Below are 24,641 nucleotides of genomic sequence, written 5' to 3' on the forward strand. Positions count from 1 at the left end.
CAAGAACATAGAGTCTAGTGTAGTTCCCCTCCCGTGTGGTACAAAGGTCGCACCTGCCGGCCAAATCGGCCACACCCCCACAGCTTTTGGGTTAATCTGACACACTGTATCCGCTGGTCATCAATTGGAGCTGGTTCAAAAAACAAAATATATATTTATACCAGGACATGAATTGTTAATATATTTATTGTAAAAAAAAATGTGTAACCATTACATTTGATCATAAAGCAAAATGAAAATAATATAAACAGAAACTCCCGTCCTAAAACACCTTATATCATTATTATTTCTACAATAGGCCTACTTTAACGAATATATTTCTTTATCATTGTTTGTCCTGGCACTTTTTGTATATTGTACATTGTGGCGCTTAAAAATAGCACTTAGTATGTAAGTGCTTGGCACTTGTTCTATGAACATCCTTACCACAGCAATAAATTGTTGTTTCTCTTTCTTTTGACAAATGTACTTATTGTAAGGCGCTTTGGATAAAAGTGCCTGCAAAATGCCCTAATTGTAAATGTACTTCATTTTTTTCCTCTAATAAATAGTTATAGGGAACGCAGTAAGGTAGTACATACCATACATATTCCAAGAAGAGAAGTCTTTAAGGCAAGTAGTTCATCCTTATCTCGGAAATGGCTGACTAAGCGATTGGACAGCAAAGTAATACGTCACACGACATAGACAACCTCAAAGGAGTTTATTCCCTCTGTCTCCTTACACTAAATCCGGTTGCACTATGGAACATGACTACATTCATTTCACATCAGTAACTTAACTAAACCAAAAATATATAGCTGACTCAGCAGCAGCCACCTGTGAGGACTTACGTAACTTCATTGACTGGCTTCAGGTTTTGGCATGTTGTCAGTTACCTTAACGCAAGACGTGATAAAAACGTCTTGCGATTGTGCAATCTGCAACAGATTGCACAATCCCCCCCCCCCCCCCCTTCCCCTTAAAAAAATATAAAAAAGCAATCTTTCTCAGTCACTATGTTAAGTTGAAGTGGTTGAAGTTGATCTCCAAGACAATTTGTTTGACGTCATCGAAGACCCGTCGGATGTTCTCTGTGTCCGTGGCGCAGGTGAAGTGATGGTAGAGGGTCTTCATGTGGTCGGCGTGCTGTTCCGTATACATCTGTAGGATGAACTGCTTGGCTGAAGCAGCGTCTCCCCGGGGCCCTGGGTGAAAGAATTGTAGATGACTTGTGAATGACGTAGAAGAGACTTGTGTTATTGACCACGGAGAAACATTCCCTTGATAGATTGACCCGTGGATGGTCACGTTTTATTCTTGAGAGAATTTGTGGTTCAGATATTTTTCATTGGAGTAAATACCTGTTTTCTAAAAAAAGGACATAGTGCAGGTTTAAATCAATATCATTGATCGTATGTCATCATTGATCGTTTGACAGACCTCTGAACTTAGGGAAATAGTCTGCCAAGTGGGAATGTGGGATCTTTTCCTCCAGCAGGTCTGTTTTGTTGAGGAATAGGATGAAGTGGGTCTCTTGGAAACAGGGGTTGGAGACAATAGTCCTGAATAAAGCTTTGCTCTCTTCCAGTCGATTCTGAGAAGATCAGAAACATGAAAATAGCCTGAAAAAATCGATCAACAGCCAAGCTTCTGGACAGGATGAAAAGCATCATCGACTTCCTCTCGTCTTAAACATTTAAAAGAAACACTGACGCCTGACAAACAAAACATGTCTTTGCCCGTACCTCCGTCGCATTTTCAAAGAGGACCTGGTCGTACTCGCTGAGGGAAACAAGGAAAATAACTGTGGTTACGGACTCAAAACAATGGATCCACTTCCTCCGCTCCGAGCGCTGGCCTCCCACATCCACCATCCTGTAACAAATGACCCATAGAGTAGAGGACTTTAGGTAGACCTAAATATGAATTATCTAATTATGTTGAACGCACTTATTGTTAGTCACTAAGAAAGCGTCCACCAAATCAATGTCGTACAGCTGGGATTAAAGAGTTATACAAATAAAATAGACTTGAATGTGAAGTTGTCCTGGCCGAAAGGGGACCTACCTGAACACAACAACCTTCAGGTCAAAGGGGTACTCTATGATACCCGTGGTGGGCACTCTGACTCGTAGAATGTCCTGCAGCGTGGGGACGTACGACGGAGCAGTGATTCTGTCCAAATCACTCAGGTAGCTGAAGAACAAACACAGCGGACAGGGCAGTCTAGAGGTGACTTACTTCATCAATGAAAAACACAGAAGGGACAATTTAACTCACTTGTGAGTGTGGCGGCACACTTGCACAGTTGTGTTTTCTTCGCAGTAGGTGGCGACAAAGTGAACGAAACTGAGATGTTCGAGATTATCCCTTTAAGAGCAATTGATTTGAGCTACTTTATTTGAGCTACTTTTGTAAATCGTTTTAATGACTTTCACTTAAGTAGGCCTACGTTCACTTTCAACTAAGATCTCTGTACTTTTACTCAAGCGTGACTATCTAGTACAATACACACCACTGTATAAGTACAGACACATACACACACGCACACCATTCTCATTTCCATCACATGGCTATTATAACTCACTATTGGGCGGAATCAGAGAGCTGAAATTCCCTCCTGCGTTGGAAGCTTCTGCGGACCCCCTGGTCGCTCCACACCCTGCGGATGGCGTCCACCTGCCAGAGCTCCAGAGCAGACACCTGGCCTGCTTGGAGCTGGCTCAGCCTCTCCGCTAGGACCTGGCACAGACACACAGACTATAAACTACAGGCTGAGAGATCATGAATTATCATCAAGCGTAGCGTTATCCCTACCGCAACGCAATTTCCCTTTTCTTACTTCCCATGAGCTCAGTAGCTACATGCCCATAGCCAGCTATGAGGTCACCGAGGTCCGGACCTCGGTAATCTTTTCAGAGCTAAAATTAAAAATAGTTTAAAAACTACAAGTGTATAAAAGTATAAATAAGCGGTTGAGAACTTCTCTGAGATAGGTATATGAGTACGAGATGAGAAAGCCTGGGAACAAGAAGCCAGAACTAGAGCTACCGGTAACCACTCTCAATATAGAAATGAATCGCAGACGGAAAGTAGCCTACTTTAAACCATCTGCAGCTATGGCCTCAGTAGGAGACCAATTTCACTATTCCTCTGAGCCAGTCTATTGCAACCAGTAGGTCGAAGAAACAATATACACATTCCGATCCAAAATTCACCAATGTGCTCATGAACAGGACATTTTTAACATTCAAAAATTGTAACTGCTCGCTTCCCAGTCTCTGTCTGTCAGGCTGTGAGCATGTGCATGGGTGTGTGAACACAGAACACTTATGCTGCAGTCATATCAGTTAAAAAACACACCCTCCTACACTTACACTCACAACTTGTGAAGTGAAGTGTCGCTGTGCATTCAAAACTCATAAGTTTCACACTGGCTATAGCGCGTAAGTCTAAAGCGCACCTCCGTAAGAATGCGCAGTGGTGTGTAGAATCGCATAATCAAAACATGAGGATTAATTTGTTTGTTGGCACGATTGGACAAAGCTACCGAACCAGAGTGGTTCATGTGCGCTTACTTGTGTTGGATAAACCAAGATAGGAGCTGCTAAACACACGATAGGAATATAGTGGATGTCAATTGATGGCCAACTGCCCAGTTTCGGAATGCGTACATCGTGCGTCAAGAGGAGCTGAGCTGAACTAAAATTGTGGCTGATTTACATCCTAACATAGAGAACGTCCACAATTGTCGCAGAAAACTGGCAAAATCATTGAATGTAAAGTTTGACTTATGAGACCAGGCTGAACCTACCCTTCCACTAACTCGCTCCTCTCAAGACTTATGGAATGAATAGAAACAGGATTATAATAACCCGAGTATAATCGTACAATAACTGCACTGGGAATGATCGAGGTTTAGCCCTAGCTAAGGCTGACCCTTAAACAAAGCCCAACTCCTCTCAAAGCTCATGGCATGAATGGCAACCACAAAATATGTTTAAACCAACCAAATATTATGGAATGGACAATGGACGGTTTGTGGGTGCATGTGTGCGTAAGTGGGAGCATGAGTGTGTGCATTTTACAAATAAATAACAAAAGTATCTCACGATGTTATTGTCATCAAAGTAGTCGATGTGTAACATCCCCATGGCGCTAATCAGTGCCTGGATCGCAGTGACCATGTTCTGAAACACGAGACGAGCAAAGCCTCTTCTCTCCGCGTCTGTGTATCCAGATCCATGGATGATTCTCATCTGCTTGATGAACGTGCTCTTCCCACTTTCCCCGGTTCCTGGGCACATCAGAGAAATACGGAGGGCGAATAAAGGACTAGGATCAAAGTGTGGCAGAAATATGACGTTTGTAGCTAACCTGTTGTGACACACACACACACACACACACACACACACACACACACACACACACACACACACACACACGCACAACCCGTGAGAGAAATAATTTATGTATAGGTGGATGCTTCACCTGTCATATATAATCAACTAACACTGTGATAAAAATACAAATAAAAATACAATTAAATACAATTTAAAAATGCCCATAAAAATGAGCATCTTTCAAGAAGTTGTCTTCGCATATTTGTTATGCAAGATCATGTCAACTGTCCAGGTTGATATTTATAATCTTGCCTTCTTGATAGTTACTTAATATTTCTGGTATGCAGCTGGTCTCCACAAATATTCTATTCATTTGCATTATCGCATTGACCATTGTATTTCACATTAATAAATGAAAGACATTTCTTTCATTTCATTTCAAGTTTCGTCTAGATTCTCAGACTCATTAGTTCATCAGTCAATGCGTGGAAGTCAGACCAGTCCAAAATGTGTTGGGCGACCACCTCAATTGCCGGAGCCCACGGCAGACTTACCTAAGAGAAGCAACTTTAATTCTCGGTGTGATTCCTTTTTATCACGACGAAGCCTTCTTTCTATTTCAGCATGTATCCTGCGATGTTCTTTTTGTTCATCAGACATACAACATTCGTCCATTGTAAACGAGTGTGTGCTGCTGAGGGTTAGGTAGCCTATGTTATAATAGGCCTCTATAATTAAAGCATGTCACGAATAAGAAGATACCTAGATATTTTAACCTAAGCGTCCAGTGAAAATTCCTCCAGGTGGGTGAGTCATTTAAGGAATTAATTCTTCCTCATTCTTCGTCAATGAAGAAAGAACCGGCAGGTGAGTTTCACATTCCTTGGTTAAGAGGCGGGGAAATAGGCAGTCCTTGGCAGGGAGGTATGCGTTAACAGGTAATCTGGGAGATGATCCTGTATTGTAGCGTTATCACGGTCTACTGAAACGTAATTTCCGGTCGTGAACTTCCTATGACCTGTCCACACCAGTAGCTCCGGAGCGATAAGAATAATAACATGACAAACAATAATAACAGAAACTACAAGGAGAATAAATGTCGAGTTTTCACGAACATTTTGACAAGACAATAACAAAGTCATGTAGCGGAAACGGATATCTCTTAACGAGTCTTCTCTTTCGCCAATAACACCCATTTGTATCAGTCAGTTAATATGCGAACAATTCATGTGGCAAAACCTGTTAGGCTACATAGGTGATGAGTAGCGAACAGCCTTTTGTTAGTGAGACACATGCACTCGCTGCTGTAGGTAACAGTAGAAAGGAAACGAGAAAAACCTGCCAATCACCATGGTAGGTGATGGAGGTGGTGGCTAATCCTTTTATCGACTGAACTATCAACAACTGCTTTAATAAGCACATTATTACCAATCAAGGCATCCAAGGCATTTCATGCAATAAAAATAAAAGTAACACTTATAATGCAACAGAAATACCAAAAGTAAAAGCGAAATCTAAAAAAATTTACAATATGCAAATCAATACCTGTACCAAAGTGAATGTGTTATAAGCAATCATGACTCCTCAAATAGAAGATTAAACCATTTAAAATATAATGATGAATACAATATAATATTAAATAAAATATTATACAATTAAATGTAATTCATTTTTTTTCTGAGTCTCAACCAGCCATTCAGATCGCTTGAAAACCCCCAGCCAACCATTTCCTCCAAAGATTACCCTATGGAATCGCTCGAAAACCCCAGCTAATCAGATCGCTCAAAAGTCCCAGCCAATCAGATTGCTTGAAATCTCCAGCCAATCCTCCCGAAATGGCCCGTATTCGGGCACATCCCAATCAGCCAATCAGTTCAAAATAGTAGGTTACTATCAGACAAATATACTAAATAAAACCTGACACTCAGTCAAACAGTCAAAACTCTAGAGGCAAAAGAGATTACCTTGCCTTCATTGTTTTTGTCATCAAAGTTGTGTTTGATAACATAAAACCACCATAAACGTAAAATCAAGTGTCTATGAACCATCTTGTAACTAAACATGGTGTTTACAACCAATGTATAGTAGTTAAGGCAGGGTTTCAGAGGAAATAGGTACTTTGCGTAATTTCAGGCGGAGCCGCGGAAATGAAATCCTTCCACTTATGCTGGGTTCATTGATTGTTATAATGTCAAAGCTAAATTCACATCAATATTGTAATTTGTTTAGCTGCGTTAGCTGGTTAAAATACTATCAGATTATATCTATTATATCTTTTTTTTTCTCCTCTATGCAGGTCCCTATCTTTCCCCTGTGGGCGTCATTAATAAAAACAAAAAAATAAATACGACACATACCCATCCAATAGTTAGGGGGATGCAGTTAGGAAGTGTATACCCTACACTTGATGAAAAGATGAAAAGTCATTAAGGCAGGCAGTGCATTCTTACATCTCCTCGGATAAGGCTGAGTAAGTCAGCGAAGTATACGTCACACGACATAGACAACCCCAGAGGAGTTAACTCCCTCTGTCTCTTTACACTAACTCCGGTAAGACCCATTGTGATGCTTTGCGACTATTACTATTGAACATGAGGACTTAACTTCCTGTGAGGACTTAACTTCTGTCGTCGAGTGGCTTCAGGCTATGGCATGTTGTCAGTTACATTAATGAAACACATAATCAGTACTCTGTTATCTGTTATCTGCAACAGATTACACAAGCCTCCCCCCCCCCTCAAAAAAGAAAAAAAAATGACTGCGTCCCAATCTCCAGTCAATGTAAGTTGCAATGCTCAAGGTTGATCCTCATGACAATGTCTTTGACGTCAAGGAAAATCCGTCGGATGTTCTCCGTGTCCGTGGCGCAGGTGTAGTGATGGTAGAGGGTCTTCATGTGGTCGGCGTGCTGTTCCGTATACATCTGTAGGATGAACTGCTTTGCTGCAGCAGCGTCTCCCCGGGGCCCTGGGTGAAAGAGTTGAAGACGACTTGTGAATGACGTAGAAGAGACTTGTGTTATTGACTACCAAAACCAAGGCAACCAAGGCAATCCTTGGCAACCAAGGAGTTCTGGAAGCAGGTCTTCGGACTTTTTATTAAAATGACCTTATTACCAACTTGAAAAAAACATTGTCTTCTTGTTGTTACATCCTATGCGACAAATCTTTAATTATAATTTGGTTATTATTAAGTAACATTTTTTTGAAAATGTGTGGTTCAGATAAATGGATAGATGGAGTAGCTGCTGTTAAAAAGGACATATTGCCGTTTTAAATCAACATCATTGATGTGCGCGTATGTCAGACCTCTGAACTTGGGGAAATAGTCCGCCAAGTGGGAATGTGGGATCTTTTCCTCCAGCAGGTCTGTTTTGTTGAGGAAGAGGATGAAGTGGGTGTCTTGGAAACAGGGGTTTGAGACAACAGTCCTGAATAAAGCTTTGCTCTCTTCCAGTCGATTCTGAGAAGATCAGAAACAAGAAAATAGCTTGAAAACATCTATCCTGGACAGGATGAAAAACATCATCGACTTCCTCTCTTCTTAAACATTTAAAAGAAACACTGACGCAAGTCTGACAAACAAAACATGCCTTTGCCCTTACCTCCTTCGCATTTTCAAAGAGGACCTGGTCGTACTCGCTGAGGGCAACAAGGTAAATAATGGTGGTTACAGACTCAAAACAATGGATCCACTTCCTCCGCTCCGAGCGCTGGCCTCCCACATCCACCATCCTGTATCAAATGACCCATAGAGTAGAGGACTTTAGGTAGACCTAATTATGACTATAATGTACTCTGTTACGGTATGGGGTAAGTTGGGAACCCAAATGCGGTGCGTAATAAAAAGGCAAAAAGACAAAATAACTTCTTCACTGAAGAAGTTGACAGACGCGATACAAAAACACAGACTTTACGATACGATATGATACAATACAACTTTATTAATCCCCCGTAGGAGAAATTTGATTGTTGCAATAGCCCAGCAGCAGTAGAAAAACACAGAATAAAAATAAATAAAATACAAAAAAAATACAAAGTACTAATACAACAAAAGTAGACGCTAAGGGAAAATGCTAAACAAAATGCTAAAGTAAGGAGAAGCCAAGACAAAAAGAACTTTCCGCGTGAAACAAAGGAAAGAAACAAATCGCAAAAACGCTATTACTAGCGGTACAACAGAACCACTTTCTGACTGAATTCAATGAGACAAACACTCGTAGTGCGTTTACATGACACTCAAGAAAGTCAAATTATTGGCTTAGTTAACTATGATTGGATTACTAAGATGCATGTATACACCTTAGTCGAGCTAAAATCTAATCGAATTGGGTTACTAATAGTCTAATTAAGACCCCTAGATAATGCAATTCATAGTCGAGTTAAGTGTGCATGTATGGAGTCGAATTGGATTATGCGTTGAATTGTGTTCTGCGCATGCTCGAGATCTTTTCCCGGGGCCGAGAGCCAGAAGTAGAAGGAGACGATAGTCGTGTTGTTGTTGTCGCCGTCGGAAAACGAGAAACGGCGATTTATTTAAAAAGGTGGCGCAGAAGCTGGAGGAAGCCGGTGAATGTAGTTACCCCCATAAGAATTGTGTCACGGCCGCGGGAGAGCGCATGGCATGCATTCATTAAAGGTGGAAGCACACAGACACTACGCTTCGATTTCACCCAAGGCTGAATTAAAAGTACATGTTTTTCTAAATGTGGGTCATCAACGAGGTTGTAAAGTAGTCACTTCGGGCACATCTGTCAAAATAAAAGTTTTTTTCTCCTGACGTGTTTACAATCTTTATTCATTCATTGCGCCGCGGCGGGGAATGCCGTATACGGACGGGCGGCGGAGGGGCTGCTCCGGCGGGAGAAAGATGTTTTCAGTAGACAGCTGTCAACTCACTTCGGATAGGCGATTTATTTAAAAAACTGGCGCAGAAGATGGAGGAAGCCGGTGTCGTGCCAATGTAGTTAACCCCTATAAGGAGTGTATCATCATAAACATGCATTCAGTACACACTACGCTTAGATTTCACCCAAGGCTGAATTAAAAGTACATGTTTTTCTAAATGTTTCTCATCAACAAGGTTGTAAAATAACTATGATCTTTATTCATTCATTGCACCGCGGCCGAACTGACGATGGTATTCTCTGATATTATGAATCTTACAGACTGCGTCGGGTTCTCCGACTCTCTGGACTTCCACAACATGTAAAGACTAGTCGGGTTTATCTCACCCATGGGGGAAAAGGAATTGGGGGAAATTAACTTTGGCTTTGACTCTCTGAAGTCCAGATTGGAACAAACATGGAGGAGAAAGTGATGTTTCAGCAGACAGCTGTCAGTTCACTTCGGGTCCATATAATTTCTCCGATGCTCCTCCGCCAGCAGAGCAGCCGGAGGAGTCCACATGATATGGACCCAAAGTGAACTGACAGCTGTTTACTGAAAACGTCTTTCTCAAATGCCGCCTGAGTTTGTTGTTGCTGGTGACGTAAAGAGGTCAACCGGTGGCTCTATTACCACTAGTTGAAATGGGTACAGAGCCACCTATCTTACCGGGGCATGACACGTTTCGGCCAATGAATCGATTTACTCACCGCCATGTATATCCGGACAATTGCAGTTGTCCAATTGCGGAGCATAGTCGAACTATGGCTTTAATCGGATTAAGCTGTGCATGTAAATGTACTGATTGTCTCATGGCCGAAGTATAGTGCCTAGATGTCGCTGGAGCCCCACTGCGTAACAGTTCTCCCATGATTCCTGCACTGTTTGGGTTGTAGCTTCATGGTCAAATGCACTTATTGTAAGTCGCTTTTGTGTGTCAGTATGTTCAATGTGTATCAATGTTTGGGTTCAGGAGAATCGTTTCATTCTGGTTTTCAGTTTTCGTTATGGTCAGGGTGGGGGGAGTTGGACTGGACTAAAATGGACTTGACTGTGAAGTGTGACGATGGCCTGAAGGGACCTACCTGAAAATAGCTTGCTTCAGGTCAAAGGGGTACTCTATGATACCCGTGGTGGGCACTCTGACTCGTAGAATGTCCTGCAGCGTGGGGACGTACGACGGAGCAGTGATTCTGTCCAAATCACTCAGGTAGCTGAAGATCAAACACAGCGGACAGGGTGGTCTAGAGGTGACTTACTAAATTAATGAAAAACACAGAAAGGAAAATGACAGTGTTTTCAAAGGAAGCTTTAAAGGATGCTCATTTGTAGCCATGCTTTTGCTGTGACAGTTTGGTATACAGTACAAATATATATATATATATATATATATATATATAATAAAATAAATACATACAATTACATATAACAATTGCAAACAAAGTATGGCTATATATTACTTATATAATATATATATACATTAGGGGTGTAACAAAAAACGATTTGAATCGGAAAATCGATTTTGATTTAAAAGATGCAAATCTTCTGAATCGAACTGAATCGAATCGTTCCATTTTAAAAATTTATCGTTCCTGAATCGTATCGTACCCCATGTATCGAGATACGCATCGAATCGTCTTTTATTGGAGAGATGCACACCCCTAACAAATACACTTCTTCTCTAGTCTTTGATAAATCTTTTTGAAGGAAATGCCACATTTACAAGTTAATTCATTTTGTGAAATGATTGTCTACTTTCAACAAGAAATCCATTGCATCATACCCTCTCGAATTGAGCCGTGCCACATCGAATCGAATCGAAATCCTTCTGAATCGAACTGAATCGAATCGTTCCATTTAAAAAATTTATCGTTCCTGAATCGTATCGTACCCCATGTATCGAGATACGCATCGAATCGTCTTTTATTGGAGAGATGCACACCCCTAATATACATATATAAACAAAACTATGGCTTTAAATGACGTGCATATATATATATATATCAGGCTTCTCCAGTGAGGAGAGGGAGGAAGATCCTCCTTAACATTGTTGAGAATAAAAAGTGTAGATTGCCCAGACTACTGTAATGAATTAATGCCCTTAAATATGACTACTTTAATGCCTTTGTATAATGTTTGTTTCCTTGGGTAAAGGGATATTAGCACCCCCTATCGCCTATTGAATACTACTTCGGGGAGGACGTTCCTCCCTCAGCTTCCATTGACTCCCATTAATTTCTCTGGAACTACTGGCAGCCGGTGGATAACATGGGGGTCAATGGGAGAGAGGAGGAAAGTCCTCCTCTGAGTGGGTGGGACTAGCTGAGGGATCTGAATCATGTTAATGTCTATTCACGAATAGGCTGGAGCCCTGGCTGCGCTATGAACCAATAAGCAGGAGCCCTGGCTATGGAGCAACCCAGAGGGAGGGTTTATCCCCTCAAGTCTCTAGGCTACGAGAACCAACGAACCCGCTCCTATGCCTTGTTTCCACTGAGCGGTGCGTTACTGTTCGTTGCGGTACAGTGCGGCTCTGTTCGCTTATATTGGCGTTTCCACTGAGCGGTGCGGTGCGGTTCGCTTATATTGGTGTTTCCACCGCCAAAAGTCAGCCGAAATAAACACGCTGACCTATTTTTCGGTACTCCACCATTGGGATACCAAGCCGTCTGAAAGGGTGGCGAAAACGTGGAGTTACACTCGCCGTTATTCTGAAATCACTTAAAAAATATCCCGTTTGGTATGACCAGGTCACTGATATCTTTGCAACACAAACAGCGAGGAGGATTGACTTGATCTATAAATTAAGTCCCTCAATCTTATTTGGCTTAACACCATGACCAACATTCTGAAACATCCATTAACATCCACATTTGCCTCAAACAATGTTAGGCTTACAGCCCATGTCAATAGTTGTGAAATTATGTTCTTGTGTTCTTTTAATTGTTTGATACTCTGACTGTTCTGTTTAATATTGTGGAAAGGATATTAGTGAATGATTCAGAGCATGATGCATTTTGAGATGGCATCGCATTTGGTCTTGTGTCTTCATTTTTCTTAAAACAATTGTAGCTGAAAATAAACATAGCCAAATTACAACCAAATAGCTTCAGTCATTGAGGGCAAAAATAGGCCCAATGATAGGCCCAGATTTTTTTATTCAGTTTTACAAATCAAGAGTAGGCCTGATTTGACTAATTGGCTTTGCATCCTTTCCTTCTGCCCTTGTAGTCCAAGACATGCTGCCCACCAGCTTTCAAAGTACAATGTTGCCACTGGTGGATTTGTATCAATTTTATTCACATAATTATCCCTCCCTTCTATTTTGTAGTTCACCAAAACACCCTGAAACAACTTGATTCTCACATACTTATGCCACCATACGCCACTAACAGTGCAAGCAGGCCAATGGCAACCAAGCGCGCAGTCCTTCCTCCCTCACACAAAAAACCACCAGCCGCCTCTGATATATATATATTTATAAAACGGGTGGCTTAAATCAAGCGATCTGATTGGTTCCCAACTGTTGTATAATGAGCTATACACACAGCTATGACACCCATTCAGTTTACAGAGTTCTGTATCACTCCGCGCCTAACTTGAATTGTTGTTTATTTATATATAAAAGCAATAGCATAGTTCACTGAAGCCTAAAAATATGTTAATTGATGGAGAGGGTGGAAATGTAAAGCAATAGGCACATGTGAGTGAACTGCTCGATAGTAGGCTAAATTGCCGGCGAACCGAGCTACCATATCTAGCCTTCTCTCTGAAGGACGCTACAGTGTGTTGCATAGCAACCGCCGCGCACTTTGCAGGCAGCCAGGAGGGACTACATTTTTGTATTTGTTAAAACAATGCTTGTCCGACTTTCTCGTTTCTATGTGTCTATGACTTTCATTTCGCCATACTTACAGGGAGGCTAAGTGAGATGAAGTGTATATATATATCTAAACAAAAGTATGACTTTAAATTACGTGTATATATTTGTGTGTGTATATATATATTTAAGCAATAGATCACTATTACACTCTATATAGATCACTATATACACTTCATTTCACTTAGCTTCCCTGTGACTATAGCTACCTCAAATGTTTACCTATGTGTACATTTCTAATTCAAATTTTAATATTTTCATGTAAATAAATGTCAGTTAATTCACAATCTATCACCTCTGAGCCTACGGCCCACTGATGAAAGCCCTTGTATTTGCAGTACTGTGAACGTTACGAACTGGATGTCTGTGGCAAATTCTTGCCATGATTTCAAATCCCAAGCGGCGCACATCACCCAGCAATGGGTGTGCCGCCAGAGAGGGTATGGCGGCGCACTTGCATAGATGTGTTTTCTTCACAGTAGGTGGCGCCAAAGAGAACAAAACAGAGATCTTCGAGGCAACCACTTTAAGGGCATTTTATTTTAGCTACTTTATGACTTTTACTTAGCAGATTTACTTTCAACTAAGATATCTCTACTTAAACTTAAGCATGACTATCTATTACAATACACACCACTTTATACGTATACACACTGTATACGTGACTTTTACTTAGCAGATTTACTTTCAACTAAGATATCTCTACTTAAACTTAAGCATGACTATCTATTACAATACACACCACTTTATACGTATACACACTGTATACGTGTACACACACACACACACACACACACACACACACACACACACACACATACACACCATACTAATTTCTATGGCATGGCTATTATAACTCACTATTGGGCGGAGTCAGAGAGCTGGAATTCCCTCCTGCGTTGGAAGCTTCTGCGGACCCCCTGGTCGCTCCACACCCTGCGGATGGCGTCCACCTGCCAGAGCTCCAGAGCAGACACCTGGCCTGCTTGGAGCTGGCTCAGCCTCTCCGCCAGGACCTGGCACACACACACAGACTATAAACTACAGGCTGAGAGATCATGTATTATCAAATGTAGCGTTATCCTGGTCTACCGCAACGCAATTTCCGTTCTCTTACTTCCTATGAGCTGTGTACGTCCCTGGAGCAAGATGGATAAGAACATGACAAGAAGAACAACAACAAAGACAAGATAAATAAATATGTTTTTTGACAAAGAATTCCACAAAGAAATATCTTTATTTAGCGGCGATGGATATCCATCAATAGGAACTGTAACTGAAGCGGAAATCGCTCCCTCCAAAGTCCCGTCCACTTTTCCACCAATAACACCGATTTGGATCCAGTTCTAAGCGGTCCTTTGAGAGAAGAGAAAGCCTGGGAACACGGTTCCAGCAGGTCAGCCGGAACTAGAGCTACTGGTAACCAGACTCCACTCAAACATATAGAAAATGAATGGCAAACAGAAAAGGACTTTAAACCATCTGCAGCTATGACCTCAGTGGGAGTGGGGTTAGGGTTAGGTTTCAGCGTTAGCCCAAGTTTAGGCTGACAGGGTTGATTTTTTAATTAAGTAATCAGTTCTTGGTTGTAAGAAAGTAAAAACGGTAGAACGAGATTTTGGTTAAAAAAAAACACACCCTCCTAATTTACATATACACTCACAACCTATTGAAATGTTGCTCTGCATTCAGAATTTAGAAGTTTCACACTGGTTATAAAGCAGCCACTATCGTCACACATCCAATTATATTTTTCAAAATTTTATATTTTGACACACAGACACAGAAACACACACACACACACACACACACACACACACACACACACACACACACACACACACACACACACGTTTAACACATGTTTAAAAGTGACAAATTATGTCACTGGTGAGTGTGTGAGGTGTGAGTGTGATTAGTCCTTACAAGCCTCTTCTGACATCACAAGCGTGCGTGTCCACCTACTGTTGATGTGTGCTGGATAGATCAGTCTACCAGCCTACCCAGTGGACTGTAGCAAACGTTGCGCATCTATGTGGACACGCCTACTTGTGATGTCAGAAGAGGCAGATTTTCTAAACGGCTTGTAACGGCTAATCACACTCACACCTGGTGGTATAATATGTCACCTTTAATAGTTAGATGCCGTTTAAGTGTGATCGGAAAATATCACGGTACAGCAAAACCTATCCTGACGGACATTATGGGTCCAAATGGCAAAAATGTTCAGCATGAGAAATAAGGCAAGTAGGCCTAGACCAAGTTTTAGAATTGCTCATCCATGAGACGGAAATACGGAACACTTTGACTTCGCCCCCTATGGGAATTTCGGCACCAAACTTTTCGAGACCTGCTTACCGAGGATATGAATATAAAACCCAGATTTGAAAGCTTTTGACCATTTGAAAACGGTTGTGCAATCAGGTTGTGCAATGTGGGAATTTTACAAAGAATTACAAAGGTATCTCACAATGTTTTTGTCGTCAAAGTAGTCGATGTGTAACATCCCCATGGCGCTAATCAGTGCCTGAATGGCAGTGACCATGTTCTGGAACACGAGACGTGCAAAGCCTCTTCTCTCCGCGTCTGTGTATCCAGATCCATGGATGATTCTCATCTGCTTGATGAAAGTGCTCTTCCCACTTTCCCCGGTCCCTGGACACGTCAGAGAAATACGGAGGGCGAAAAATGGACGGATCAAAGTGCGCCCGAAATAGGACGTTTGTGTGTGTGACACACACACACACACACACACACACACACACACACACACACACACACACACACACACACACACACATACACACACACACACACACACACACACACACACACACACACACACACACACACACACACAGAGAGAGCAATAATTGATTTATAAGCTAATTTAAAAGCTTCACTTATCAAATCATCATTATATAGTCAATAAACACAGTGTTGCAATTTTATTCGCATGTTATGCAAGATCATATCAAGTAGCTGCTGGCCTCCACAAATATTATATTGATTTTGCACCATCGCATTGACCATTGTATTTCACATTAAATAAATTATATTGTTTAAATAAATAAAATAATAAAATAAAGTTTCATCTAGATTCTCAGACGCGTTCATCAGTCAATGCGTGGAAGTCAACCAGTCCAATATAGGGCGACCACTTCAATTACCGGAGCCCACGGCAGACTTACCTAAAAGAAGCAACTTTATTTCACGGTCTGATTTCTTTTTATCACGACGAAGCATTCTTTGTATTTCAGCATGTATCCTGTGTTGTTCCTTTTGTTGATCAGACATACAACATTCGCCCATTGTAAACTGTAGAGTGCTGCTGAAGGTTAAGTATTGTAGCCTATATTGATAAAGTAGGCCTACCCTAATGTCACGGCTAAGAAGATGCCTAGATATTTCAACTGAAGCGTCCAAGAAAAGTTCCTCCAGGTGCGTGAGACATTTAAGTCAATAATGAATAAAATAAACCGGCAGGTGAGTTCAAATTCCTTGGTCAATAGGCGGGGAAATAGGCAGTCCTTTGCATGGAGGTATGCGTTAACAGGTAGTCTGGGAGAGGATCCCGTATTGTAGCGTTATCACGGTCTACTGCAACGCAAAATCCGGTCTTATACTTCCTTTGATCAATCTACGCGGATTGATCAAGGGGAACAGGCTCCGGGGCGAAAAGACAAGAATAATAACAACACCAACGACAAGGAGAATAATTTTGGAGTTTTTACGAAAATTTGACTGAACAATAACTGAATCATGTAACGGAAACGGATATCCCTTAACCGGATATCTACTCTCTAGCCAATAACGCCTATTTATATGAGGTGTTCGATTGTGAGTTAATTAGGCAAACAATTCAGGTGGCAATACTTTTTACCTACGTGATGAGTAGGACACACCCTATCATTTGTGAGATACAGATATGCACTCCCTGCTGTTTGTAACAGTTGAAAAAAAACGTGAAAAACCTGCCAATCACCATGGTTATGGCTATACTTTATAAGTTATGGCTATAGGATTAGAGGAATTCTGTGGCTTATTATTTTATTCATAGAAGTTCATAGAAGAACAACTGCTTCATTAAGCAAAACATTCTCAATCAGGCCATTCATACCATAATGGATCAAAACTGTTGAACTTTAATGAAACATTTGAATCATAATTTAAATATACCCATTTATTATTTAAAAGGTGTATTACTTTAACAAATAAGACACTTGCCATGTAACAAAGGCCACGTAGTGCTAAAAACATTTTGATTTTACTTTATTCATTCCCTTTTTCACCATTCGCCGCCTTATTTATGATTACACAATAAAAGTCAGCTTTATCTTCAGTTCCAACACTCAGGAATTATACAAATTGAAAGGCACAAGATATTATTGGTATGTACTGTTTCAAACGACAATATAAGAACAGTGTCATGCGGCGACATCAATCATTTTAGCTTTAGATATGTTTTTAGACCGGAAATACAATCCTGCTTTTAAAAAGAAATGACTTTGTAAAGATTATACTTGGCAATACAATCAATGATAATTATTATAACTTAAATACTCATGGGTTGAGCTTACTGTTTTAACAATGCATTGGCGTAATACTTTGAAGTGCATTAAAATAAATTCATCAAATCTGATATCCAACAGTGAAAGTAACACATATAATGCAACACAAGTACCAACAGTAAAAACAAAATAAAAAAATGTGTACAATGTGCAAATCAATACCTGTACGCAAGTGAATGTGTTATAAGCAATAATAACTCCTCAAATAGAAAAATTAAATCATTTAAATATACCCAAAGATACAAAAATAAACGTAACCAACTTAGGTTAGTGGTGTGTGGCGCTGCACAGCAGTTAAATCTACGTACTGGGGTTACATTTTGGATGTGTGCAACCTTTTCGCAAAATAATAAAAAGAACAATTATATATATATATATATATATATATATATTTGTTCTAGTGTTCATTTATAAAGTCGTACACTGGAATTCTCTCCCTCTAAAAAGGACTTTGTGGCTCACAGTGCACCGTACCTATGTCCCCAGTAAGAGGGACCATACTGAATGATTATTAGGATGCACTTCTTCATCAGAGTCGACTTCATAAGAGACCGGGGGGGGGGGGGGGCGGGCGGTGCGGGGGTGGGAGGGTGGGGGGTGCAGTCACTGGGCCAGGCTATGCTGTGAGTCAGATTGCCGTATTCTACTTATTAAAGTTAGCAGTAGAGTAACTCAACTCTCTTACCCCCCCCCCCCTCTCTCTCTCTCCTCTCCCCAGGCTCACACTAGATTATACTCCTCCAGGTTCTTCTGCAAGATGTAGTCTTTCACGGCGTGGAAGACGAAGCGAATGTTCTCCGTGTCCGTGGCGCAGGTGAAGTGGGAGTAGATGATTTTGGAGGGCTCTGGGTTCAGGTTCTCAAACATCTTCAGGATAAAGTCCTTCGCCACCGTGATGTCCCGCGGTGGGCCTGGGACATTGGACAGGAGAGATCAGTTGTTTTTCAATGCCTCACGGGTGTATGGGGGGGGGGGGGGAGGGGGGGGGTGATGCATGCTGGGAGGTCTAGAGTGTTCCACTAGCAACCCGAATGTAAGGTTTTAATGTAAAGATAAAAATACAATCAAATTTGATGAGTAACGGTACAATTTACACTTCTTTTTTTGACAATCTTATCACGATGACTCACCGTCATACTCTGGGAAGTAGTCGACCAAATGAGAAAAGGCGATTTTCTCCTCAAGCAGATCAATCTTATTCAGGAACAGGATGACTGAGGAGTTCTTGAACCACTGGTAGGTTATTATCGTCTGAAATAAGGCTTTGCTCTCCTCCATTCGATTCTTGAAAAAAAACATATTAAAAAAGAATAATAAAAACACATTTCAGAATGATTTGAATCGTCAAAAAGGATCAGATATTAAACAGCAGTACTTACAGCAGTGTGTCTGTATGCATTATCTTACACACACACACACACACACATACACACACACACACACACACCTTTTCAAGGGACATTAGCATGACTCAATGTAATGTCTCAAGGGCTCCCCCTGCAGGTATGCAAGGAATACTACCACATGGTAACACCACGTTGTAATGCCATGTTTGAGCCAGCGTGTAAACGTCAACATGCAGAAGGGGAAGACCAGGCAGAGGAAAGGTACAGCAAGCCAGAGTAATTTGGGTAAAGCTTCAAGTGACTCTTTATTTTCTGGGACCGGGCCCTTATCTCATGACCGGACACGGCAGATACAAGAGGGATTAGTAAGATCCAAGATTGCTTCGATGGTTTGGTCATTGAGGGTGCTGAAACTGTCAGGGTATACCCATTCACCTTTCTGTCTTGATTAAAAAATCGAATAAAAATACGATTTCATGTATATATCACATGATGTTTTGTGCATGATTACAGTAGTACATCTGCACTCGGAACCACAGCCAAGGCCAACATGCACGGGCAACAATCAAATATTGCCCGGGATGTCGATCATTGCAAATGGCATGAGGGTGAAGAAATGAGGTTGCGCTTCTCACCACGTTGTCCGACTCCACGAGGACCTGGTCGTACTCGCTGAGGGCCACCAGGAACATGATGGAGGTGACCTTCTCAAAACAATGGATCCACTTCCTCCTCTCCGAACGCTGGCCGCCAACGTCCACCATCCTAGGAGGGCCCAGGACAACATTCAGCGCATGAGAACACCAAAGGGGGACCATGGAGGTGTGTGTGTGTGTGTGTGTGTGAGACCATCGACTCTCTAAGCGGACAAATCCAGACCACAGCGACTTCCAGTGTTTTGAGACAGGTCCTTAAGGGGCAGGTTGGGGCTTTGTGAAGCATCTTGCTCAAGGATGCCTACAGGTGGACTACGGCCTTTAGGCATCGAACCCAGAACCTTTCGATTGGGGGGGATCGAACACACCAGCCACTACGCTAACCACAATTGAATTTTGATTAACGGTCATGTATAATTTTTTTTAAATACCTTTAAATTATCTACTGCATGGAAAATGTTCCCTGCACCTAGATGTATACGGCACGCACCACTGTTGCCGGGGGCACCGTACACAAAAAAAAATACTGATATGTATTTCTTTTGAAATGACCGTAGCACTCCCAAGATCGCCCCCCACCCCCCAGCCCCGATGCGGGTCTGAAGCGTGTCGAACAAGGTCAGTTTAACCTAAAAACGAAAACTTTCAAAGGCTTACCTGAAAACCACATCCTGCAGGTCAAACGGGTACTCTATGATTCCCGTGGTGGGCACCCTGACCCGGAGGATGTCCTGCTGGGTCGGCACGTAACCCGCGTCAGCGATACGGTCCAATGCATTCAGATAGCTGGTGGGAAGAAAGACAGTACTTATGTAGCTTATGATTTAGCAGTATAGTATCCAGTTGATATACCTTTGTATGTAGCAACCGATGCTAATTGAGTGTAGGATCCTGTTTATATACCTCTATATGGTATATTATGGTGTTGTATAGCACCCTGTTTATATACCTTTATATTGTATATAATGGTGTTGTATAGGATCCTGTTTGTATACCTATATATATATATAGTATATTATTTGATAGGATCCTGTTTATATACCATGATATAGTATATTATGGTAGTGTATAGTCCCCTGTTTATACACTGCTATATATATAATATTATTGTATGGTATCCTGTGCATGCCTGTGGCTACTGGGAGAGTATTTCAATTCACTCAGTCCTCCCGTGTTTCTAAACTGTCACAGTGGGGTTTTGGACTGCATCAAATTTCAGCTCACTCGGTAAGTGCAGTTTACTCTGCCTAGAATAAGAAGTCGATGTTCTCTTCATCATTTCACAACTCACTATTTGGTAGAATCTGAAAGCTGGTATTCCCTCTTTCGTCCGTAACACTCCAGAATACCCCGGTCGCTCCACAGGCTCTTGATGGCGTCCACGTATGGATGGCTAAACGTTGAGACCTTTTCCACATCAACGCTGCACACCGCCGAGGCATGGGCCTGAAACAAAAACAAATAGGACAATAGGTGTTAAAGAGGTGGTAAAGAGAAAGCCCTAAAAGGCTAAATATGTACAGTGAATTCAGAAAATATTCGGGCAACTTCATAACCTAAATATACGTACAGTGGATTCACAAAGTATTCAGACAACTTCATACACTAAATATACATACAATTGATCCACAAAATATTCAGGTATGTGGCTGTACATGAATGTACAGAATCCAGTAATAATAAATGATGGTGTGTGTGTGTGTGTGTGTGTGTGTGTGTGTGTGTGTGTGTGTGTGTGTGTGTGTGTGTGTGTGTGTGTGTGTGTGTGTGTGTGTGTGTGTGTGTGTGTGTGTGTGTGTGTGTGTGTGCGCGAAACAGTTATATAGCATAAGTGGTGAGTGTAGAGTGATGTTGGTTTAGCATTGCCCAGGGTAAGCTCGTCGGTGTCTGGTGTGAATAACAACTTGCATAAAATCGGGCCGATCCGCGGTAGCATTGTAATGTAGATAAACAATTGGGTTTGTCCTGGTTTTTTTTATGAGATGTCGTTCCCAGAAGGGAGCTTGAATGTGACTCAGAGGTATTTGTCTGGAAGTTATTTCTTCGTGGGACTGCTTTGAATAGGTGCGTTTAAATCACAGTGTTGCCACCAGTATTTCCGTGTTTGTGTTTTACTTGATTTGTGGAGCTGGCTTCCTTGCAACTGCACCTTGGATCTAAAAGATGAAAGTAAGTTTGAAGAGGGCTGTTTTTCTCAACATTAACACCGATAGGCGTTAGGCTGTTCAAATATAGAGCTTCCGATTGTCAGATCTGTGATTATGTCATTTTATCACGTAGTTGCATCACTAGGAAAAGTACAGGAATGCAGGACGTGTCAATGTTTCCATTTTTAGATGACTTTTCATTTCAATGTACGGTAGTCTTGTCATATGATGTCATCCATCCTCTTTATGACCAATCCTTTTCTAAAAAATGTAGAATGATTTAATCAAACAAATACTTATTATAGATTATTACCCCCCCCCCCCAAATCCTCACACTGTTTCAAGGACACCATCTTGTTTCCCTTTGTAAATATAGTATATCATGGTGTGCCATAGAATTTTTTCCCCTGACCGCTATAGAGATTAAACCTGCGATGTTGCAAATTGCGGTGCTTTGATCGTAAACCCAACATTAGGATGGCTCGGTGAGATTAACATCGTATCATTACAATTACCAGGCCTATCGGGTTGCGTACAATGGATGAAGTGAAATGGCCTGCATAGTTTAGTTTGGCTAAGTATCCTGTTTCTGTAATGTAATGTTAGGACGTAATATACTATAGTATGGTATAGTAGGATGGTACAGTATGATATGGTTTATTAGTATAGTATGGTATAGTGTAGTGCTCTATAGTAGGATATGGTTTATTAGTATAGTATGCTATAGTCTAGGGTGGTATAGTATGACATTTTAGTACAGTAATGTATAGTGTAGTGTGGTCTAGTATGATATAGTATATTAGTATAGTATGGTATAATGTAATGCTGTATAGTATATGGTTTATTAGTATAGTATGGTATAACATAGTGCTGTATAGTATGGTATATTAGTATAGTATGGTATAACATAGTGCTGTATAGTATATGGTTTATTAGTATAGTATGGTATAACATAGTGCTGTATAGTATAATGTGGTTTATTCGTATTGCACGCTACTGTGTAGTGTTTCCCTCTCTCCTTTAAAATGTATGAAATAGTTTTCAGGACAGGAGCGACCAAGAGTCTCGGTGCTTACTAGGACCATGACATTATAATTCAATTGCTGTATGCCATAACAAGGAGACGACGCAGAACCCAAAAGAAGAAGGATTACCTCATTGTGTTGGGACTTGTATGGGATCTGGAGTGCGCTCATGGCGTGGATCATAGCCTGCATGGCCGTGAAGATGTTCTGGTAGACCAGCCTGGTGTAGCTCCTCTTGTCCTCCTCCGTGTAGCCGGAGCCGTGGATGATCCGCATCTGCTTGATGAATGTGCTCTTCCCACTTTCGCCAGTCCCTGGGTGGAAGTGAGGGATGCTGTTATTACACTAACCCGGAGAGACACTTCTTTAATCCAGAGTGAACACAGGGGCCGGTCGTTAAAGGGGGGCATCTGGTTTACGCAGGGTTTACCAGGTACAGATGAAGACAAAAGGAGTGGATCGAACCCAAAACGTTTCAGCCTATGGATTATATTTGAGTTAATATACATGTGTTAACCAGTTTCTAAACCAGTTCGGTTAATTGGCTCTTCAGCAGGCCTTTTTTTGTTTGGACAAGACAAGCATTTTGTTTTGAACACTGAGTAATGCTCCGTTTAGCGTTAGTCAATAATTTCTGAAGACTAGTTCTGGCCATGGGTCTTTAGTGGGCCGGTGCAAGCCGTGCCCCCCGGTGGATATGCCTTATCTGCACAAAGTCCACAGCGTCTTGGATTGCATTTTCTCGTTAAGAAATGTGCTTTATATCTAAACTGTATATTTTTCACAATTCCATTTTAATTCAACACAAATCATTTGAAGCATAATTACACACTTGGATTACATTTGGGAGTGAACGCATGGAATCATATCATCAACAAACAAAAACAAAAACAAAACCAACAACCACAAAAAAACGTCTGCGTAGGGTTGTAATTTCTTTACCCAGCAAGAGGAGTTTGAATTCCCGTCGGGAGTCCTTCTTGTCCCGGCGGAGCTGCCTTTCAATCTCATAATTGATCCTACGTGCTTCCTTCGCCTCCTCGCCGAGGCAGCAGGCCCCCACAGAAGCCAGAGTCATAACTTTCGGAAACAGTTCACTTGTTGGATGAGGTAGTAGGGCCTGTTACTAAAATAAACACAATGACTGTTGGGGGGAATATTGGTTCAATCAGATACAGCAAACATTTTACACGCATGCGATTATATGCAGAGATATGTAGGCTTACTGATTGATTTTTTTTTTAATACTCGCAGTGCAATAAAAAAGTGATTTCGTAAAACATGCTGAAGAAAAGATTACATGGTGGAAGTAGTAACGTTAAGCCTGCGTAGTTTCTATTGTAATGGTTGCGTGTATCCTCTGGTGATCCACGGTCAAAGGATATTGTTTCAACCGGAGCAACAAGTAAAAGAGTAGCAAAATATTTTACCCCTGAGAACCGAGTCCGGGCGTGGTGATCTGAATATGGCGGACTTTTACTTCATATGGCTCCTAATTAGCAAAATCATTCTCCGACACAAGAAAAAACAAGGAAAATACGGAATCCACTTCGGTGTATGTCTATCCTTCCTGGTTTTGGTGCAGCACCACCATGGCTCTCTGCTGCGGTTTCCTTTACAGCTTTCTCCTTCTCTCGCGTCCCCGTTCGGGATTGAAATCCTATCCCAGTCGAGCAGCTCGGGTCTCGGTGAAGCCCCGGACCATGTGACGCTGCGAGGCGGTGGGGCTGTGCTCTGATGGGAAAACACCAGGATGGGTTTGTCTATAAAAACGTTCTTGTAAACACATTTCCGGTGCTGAACAG

At 41.5% G+C, this 24,641-nt stretch overlaps 3 protein-coding genes across 3 annotated transcripts; all 3 read right to left on the bottom strand.

Moving 5' to 3' along the window:
* Nucleotides 1-484: 484 nt before the first annotated feature.
* Nucleotides 485-4,480, bottom strand: LOC311367519 (guanine nucleotide-binding protein subunit alpha-14-like; the record flags this gene model as incomplete). Its single annotated transcript, XM_084486352.1, has 7 exons — nt 485-1,187; nt 1,423-1,576; nt 1,728-1,857; nt 2,050-2,178; nt 2,570-2,724; nt 4,095-4,279; nt 4,474-4,480. 7 exons carry the CDS (start codon nt 4,478-4,480, stop codon nt 997-999), a joined length of 951 nt encoding a protein of 316 aa, XP_084342478.1. The 3' UTR covers nt 485-996.
* A 2,621-nt stretch (nt 4,481-7,101) lies between these two features.
* Nucleotides 7,102-16,403, bottom strand: LOC311367520 (guanine nucleotide-binding protein subunit alpha-14-like; the record flags this gene model as incomplete). The annotated part of the gene is made up of 7 exons (XM_084486353.1): nt 7,102-7,292; nt 7,634-7,787; nt 7,930-8,059; nt 10,297-10,425; nt 13,953-14,107; nt 15,562-15,746; nt 16,283-16,403. 7 exons carry the CDS (start codon nt 16,401-16,403, stop codon nt 7,102-7,104), a joined length of 1,065 nt encoding a protein of 354 aa, XP_084342479.1.
* An 884-nt stretch (nt 16,404-17,287) lies between these two features.
* On the bottom strand, nt 17,288-24,519 carry LOC311367900 (guanine nucleotide-binding protein G(q) subunit alpha-like). The gene is made up of 8 exons (XM_084486766.1): nt 24,267-24,519; nt 23,779-23,962; nt 22,966-23,150; nt 20,956-21,110; nt 20,322-20,450; nt 19,644-19,773; nt 18,793-18,946; nt 17,288-18,573 (listed from the first exon to the last, which is right to left on the bottom strand). Exons 2-8 carry the CDS (start codon nt 23,912-23,914, stop codon nt 18,383-18,385), a joined length of 1,080 nt encoding a protein of 359 aa, XP_084342892.1. The 5' UTR covers nt 23,915-23,962; nt 24,267-24,519; the 3' UTR covers nt 17,288-18,382.
* Between the last annotated feature and the right edge of the window lie 122 nt (nt 24,520-24,641).

Source organism: Micromesistius poutassou, assembly GCF_964030765.1.
Source record: "Micromesistius poutassou genome assembly, chromosome: 22".
Lineage (NCBI taxonomy): Eukaryota > Metazoa > Chordata > Actinopteri > Gadiformes > Gadidae > Micromesistius > Micromesistius poutassou.